General features: G+C 36.3%; 1 protein-coding gene across 1 annotated transcript in view; it reads right to left on the reverse strand.

Moving 5' to 3' along the window:
- Positions 1-432: 432 nt before the first annotated feature.
- The window catches only part of LOC118738477 (Hermansky-Pudlak syndrome 5 protein homolog), a 73,382-nt gene continuing 72,842 nt past the window's right edge, over positions 433-972 (reverse strand). The window contains exon 7 of the mRNA XM_036469447.1: positions 433-942. Within this exon, the coding sequence (XP_036325340.1) occupies positions 433-942 (510 nt within the window). The remainder of the gene's footprint in view (positions 943-972) is intronic.

The following is a 972-nucleotide window of genomic DNA, read 5'->3' on the forward strand; positions in this document are numbered from 1 at the left end:
AATAAGCAATATAAATATATTTTAACTTAACATTTTATTAAAAATACCTTCCGAAACCTCTTTTCCTTGCTAGCGTACATTTTTGTTGGCATTTCTCCTCTTTTTTTGCAAAAACAATCGATAAAACTAGGAGGGACACCGAAAAAGTTATCGGTTTAATCTGAGATTATTTTATAATTACAGATTAACAAGGGACGCATTTTATATGGCTAATCTCTTGTTATAATTACAGATTAGAGTGTTAAGCTCGAAAATGAGGATAATCTACTTATATGTGAACCTAGTATAAGTAAAATATGAAATATAGAGTCAAATCTTTTGCGCAAATACCTGTGCAGTTGAAGAGGTTTACAATGCGGCAATGTCAATCCAAGTATGGCCTCGAGAAATATTTCCGAGAAGCAATCCAAGTCAAGTAGTTGCCCCTGGAGCTCATTCAAATGATTTAGTCATTGCCGGAGTTTCCTTTGGTCGATAGCTTAGAATAATCGGCACAACTTTTTCAATATTATTTTCAGCCATATAGAATTTAGCCAATACATCCAGTAGTGCTGGTACCTGCATTAGCACATCAAAACATTTCACCTGCTCATTACGCGACCAATAATATCGCAGCAATACTGCACCCAATTCGTGAAAGACGCAAGTATTGTCGAAACGCAAAGGGAAGGCACAATTATCACAACGCACAATATCCGTTGAGGTGTTTAGAAGCACAAAACCCTCTGCTATAAAGTCGCGCGTATAATCGTCCATTTCCCAAATAAGCTCTGTGTTCAGGTAATTAAAGTACATCTCGTAACAGTTTTTGCGTGATTGTTCCACACTGTCGCCATGCTCTTGCATTACCTTTTCCAACTTGCCTAGCAGATCAATCAACTCACTCGCCGAGTATTCGTCGAATAGTGAGCGATATCGTTCTACAAAATTAATATTGCTTATTTTAGCACTTTTGCAAATTAAATATAAATT

Source organism: Rhagoletis pomonella, unplaced genomic scaffold (assembly GCF_013731165.1).
Source record: "Rhagoletis pomonella isolate Grant_MI unplaced genomic scaffold, Rhpom_1.0 Rhpom_scaffold_00001, whole genome shotgun sequence".
NCBI classification, from domain to species: Eukaryota; Metazoa; Arthropoda; class Insecta; order Diptera; family Tephritidae; genus Rhagoletis; species Rhagoletis pomonella.